General features: G+C 41.8%; 1 protein-coding gene across 2 annotated transcripts; it reads right to left on the bottom strand.

Annotated features, from left to right (window-relative positions):
- Positions 1–383: 383 nt before the first annotated feature.
- Positions 384–3,751, bottom strand: LOC137371935 (C-X-C chemokine receptor type 4-like). Of its 2 annotated transcripts, none has more exons than XM_068035037.1 (2): positions 3,640–3,751; positions 384–2,037 (listed from the first exon to the last, which is right to left on the bottom strand). In XM_068035037.1, the coding sequence occupies exons 1-2, from the start codon at positions 3,667–3,669 to the stop codon at positions 961–963; spliced, it is 1,107 nt and encodes a 368-aa protein (XP_067891138.1). In that variant the 5' UTR covers positions 3,670–3,751; the 3' UTR covers positions 384–960. The 2 variants fall into 2 exon arrangements, with proteins under 2 accessions (XP_067891138.1, XP_067891139.1); XM_068035038.1 differs by having other exon boundaries at positions 384–2,031.
- Between the last annotated feature and the right edge of the window lie 508 nt (positions 3,752–4,259).

Here is a 4,259-nt window from a genome sequence, read left to right as displayed (position 1 = left end):
GATGACTTCCCTGCTCTTTTTTCGGCATTATGCCATGGGATCTTTCATGTCGGACTGAGAGAGCAGATGCGTCTCCAGTTAACAGCTAAGAACAAACAAAACTAACTACACAGATCAGGTGACACTCGAATCAAGGCTCTCATGCCTTCTGGACCGGGTTTTCGGGACTTTTCCGCATTAGATAATTGTCAAGGAGGCATTTCCCCCTAATTCTTGAGCATTAATGGGAACAGAACCTATGACAGGTGCACATGAAAGGCTGCATCTCCTGTCAGAGTCTTGTTACAATTAAACTAAACGTGGATATTTTAGCATTTTCGTGTTTATGTGGAAGTAACTCTAAGTTGTCAGCATGAAGTTGTCGAAAGCAATACACCATAAAATTTCTATGAGAAATAATGCATTTATTTACATTATCTGCGGAAATACAAGTGCACCCGGAATCGCTTATAGAAAACTGATACAAATAAAATGCAGTTATATTAGGTCTTTACAAAGGTGCCAAATCAGTGATATGGATTGCTGATTATAAGCAACTCATTTGTCCCCCAGTCACCCCATAATTATAGTCATCACTTTACAGTGTAAAGGGAGCATTTACGCGCGAAGTAAAAATTATATTGTTCAACCACACGCTTTATTTACATCAGGGTAGATGACAAAGAAGTACAGTCCAAAAACTTAACCAAAGTCCAGCCACATTTGTTTCCCTGCCGCTATTTTCGTGTATTTTACAACCATTTACAGAACAGAAACGTAATGAAACAGAATAGTATAAAACGTATTTATAAGGTTACAAAGATTTGAAGACATAAATAACCCATTGTATAAATAGCAATCGCAATATTAAAACAACAAAGACATATAGGATTGGACACCAGTAGTGAAAACATTGATACGAAAACAAAAATCCAATTAATGCAGCTTTTATACAAAGGTTGAGTGGATTTGAGGAATAAGTTAGCAACTAGACTGAAGACTGGAAGACTCTGACTCCGTTGAAACTGATGGGTGGGCTCCTCGTCTGTCCTTGTTTTTAAGTTTCCTAAGAGAAGAGCACCTGGTTTCGGAGTGACTGAAGACTCTTCGGGTGTAACTTTTGAAGTTAACCCCGACAAAGGCGTACAAAATGGGATTAAGGCAACAGTGAAAGAAGGCAATGGCTTCAGTGATCGCCATGGTTGTGATCACAATTTGCTCCACGTCGCAGGAATACGCGCTTCCCTTCATGAGCATGACAGTGTCAATGGAAATGACGATGTAATAGGGCAGCCAGCAGAAGAAGAAAGTGACAATCAGGACGATGGTGATTTTCAAGGCTTTCCGCTTCTGAAGGCCAGTGGAGCGGGAGAGTTTGGAAATGATGATGCAGTAGCAGATCAGGATGACCAGAGCCGGCAGCACGAATCCCACCGCGATCCCTTGGATTCGGAAAGCGACCTGCCAAGACTGGTAAGTCTCCTGTGGGTAAATGCGTTCGCACACCACCCTGCCCATGAGATTTCTGGTTTTAGCGAAGACGATGTCGGGCACTGTCAGCAGGATTGCTGGTAGCCAGACTCCCACATACACTAACCGATCAGCCAAAAGCTTCCGCGGTCCGACACTGTTGGTTGCGTGCACGACCGCATAGTAGCGATCCATGCTGATGAAAGCCAGAATTAAAACGCTGCTGTACAAGTTCACAGTGTAGATGATGTGCACGATCTTACACATCGCGTCTCCAAAATACCAGTTGTGGCTGGCATCGATGGACCAGAACGGGAGAGTCAAGACGAAGAGCAGATCGGCCACGGACAAATGCAGCCTGTATTTGTCAGTCATGGTGCGCACTCTGCCATGGTAGCCCATGATGACCACCACCAAGCCATTGCCAACGATCCCCAGCACAAAGACCAGCGAGAAGACACAAGGGAAGAAGATGCTTTTGAAGTACACGTTTTCACCATTGCACAAAACACCCTCTTCATATGTGTAGTTAAAAGCGTCGGTGTCATTGTGATAACTTGCATCGTAAGTCACCTGCATATACTGTAACTAGAAACAAGAAGTTTTATTAACAAACACCAAAGTTGTTTGATTTATTTATTTAAAGCTGCACCTTTCCCTTTTCCAAACACACCAGGTTTCCGGGACAATACCCAGATTCTAACGGAGCGAATAGGAAGCAAAGCTCTTATTTGGGTTAGAATTTCTGACATCCACAAAACTTTGAAGCTTGATAAGGGGTTACGTAGGCGGTTTTGGTTGTAGGTTTGGGTCACACTTGGTTTGCTAAACTCATGCTAAACTCTAAGCAATAAGCGTGCGAGAGGCAGGACTTGAGCCTTGTGCAATAATAAAGCTCCGCCTGAAGTCAACGAGTTACACAAACTGGGCTTACATAACCGGAGAAGCAGTGTATAACGGCTTTTTTGGATGGCGGGGGATTTTGGAGGTGAAATCATAGTGAATATCTACAATTATATAGTGGGATTGATCGCAATTGCTTCGCTGTACGCATCTCGGTGCAGTGCCTGATGTGGCGAGTTAATGGGGTTGCAGTCACTCTGTACAATATGAATGATCAACACAGTGCTGAGTATTTCCAGCACTTTTTGGTTTTAACACAATGTTTTGCTGTGCCATTCTTTGCTACTTGACTCCGGCCCTTAACTGCTTCTTTTAAACCTCTTCAGTCTTGTTTTTACTAAGCTCTCCCACTGCTTTCTGAAGTTTCAGTTTTGGTGTTTACCCCACGTGAGTAATAAGTAACGTTCAAAGACATTCTGGGGAGTTTTTTTTGTTATTATTAGACAAACGGTTCTACATGTTTGTTTATTGGTACGTAAAATGATGTCTTCAGTGAAATAGTAACGCGTACCAATTCTACGTCTCATCCATTCAGTGTGTACCTGCAAGATCACACACCTGTAGGTGTGGGTGTTTCCAAAAGGGAATACGCGAATGCAATTCACTGGTATCAATGAAACAACTCCCGCTTCGAAATAAGGGCCTTTTAACTTAAAAATGTCCAAAATTGCGGTTGAGCGCTGTAATTTTAAACTTTCGGTCTTCTGTGATTCCTTAGGTTCAAACCGAGTGAATCTTAACCACCCTGGTTTCAAAAGGCAAATCGTAGCAAAACGCGCGGTAAAACAAAAATACGGAACCAGATAAGCGAGGCTAAAGGATTGGATCAATATTGTAAAATATCTTTTCAAAACATGCACGCACATGGAACCAGTTTCATTAAATGTAACTAATCTCACTAAATGATCCCACATTGGAGAGGTTAATCTAGACCCGCAAATATTAAAATCCTGAAAACTCTTATTGACTTTTCACAGGCATGTTCAATGATTTAATTTTGTATATATTGTATAATATTGTGGTAATGTCACTCCGATCATCCTTACTTTGCACAGAACAGTTTATGTGTCAGCCACAGAAAAAATGATTTTATTACAGAAAATGCTTACTTTGCACCGTATATACACTGTATATAAATGCTTTAAGCTAAAAAAAAAGGATGTTTTGCAAATAAAGCGCCACAATTGTAACTGCAGATTTTTTTCAATAAAACTTTTTGGTGCACAATTTAAAGTTATTTACAGGCATGAAAAAACATATTTTACTAGTAATTCAAGTTTCTCTTACCATTTCGCCGTACTCTGAATTCTCAGACATACTGCACGGTTGCCAATAACACTAGCCGTTACTCGGTGCGGAAGTTAAGCTCTTGGTGAGTTCTGAATGTCTGAAGATCTTCTGTGGAGTTTTTGAATTTAAGCTAAATTCCCACCTGCCTCTACGCATGCGCACAACGAGAGCCAAGCCCATAGCAAAGGTTTATCTGTCAAATGACGAAGTAAACTGGAATAATTAATTCAAAAACAAGCCCAATTAAAAAGGGACATATCCAACCGCTACATAACTCCAACGGATTCACTGAAAGCAACTATCATTTTATAGCACCCGATTTACACAATGGGGGAATGCCCAGTATGCTACCGGTTTTAATGAAAATCTGCTTCTGAAAAGGTATTGATATTATTTGTGCACCTGGCCAGCATGATTGAATAGCCTAGTGACACATACACGAATAATGCCCTAAGTGAAGTACCCGAACACGGTGGGCTGAATTTTGTTCTCTTGTCAGAGGCAGGTTTGGTGGCATGGGGGAGGGGAGGGGGGGTGGGGGGCAGAGAATCTCTGTGGAGCCATCCACCATGAAACCCGGCACCGTACCGCAGCATGACAATTTTGTTGGAGGCAGG

The sequence above is a fragment of the Heterodontus francisci genome, chromosome 7 (assembly GCF_036365525.1).
Source record: "Heterodontus francisci isolate sHetFra1 chromosome 7, sHetFra1.hap1, whole genome shotgun sequence".
Taxonomy (NCBI): domain Eukaryota; kingdom Metazoa; phylum Chordata; class Chondrichthyes; order Heterodontiformes; family Heterodontidae; genus Heterodontus; species Heterodontus francisci.
The sequence above is the reverse complement of the archived record's forward strand: the minus strand, read 5'-3'. Positions and strand labels throughout refer to the sequence as shown.

Excerpts from the sequence above, each read along its gene's own strand:
- LOC137371935 (XM_068035037.1), bottom strand. The coding sequence starts at position 3,669 with ATGTCTGAGAATTCAGAGTACGGCGAAATG. Across the intron at positions 2,038-3,639 it reads ATTCAGAGTACGGCGAAATG|TTACAGTATATGCAGGTGAC; the intron begins GTAAGAGAAACT and ends TCTTGTTTCTAG.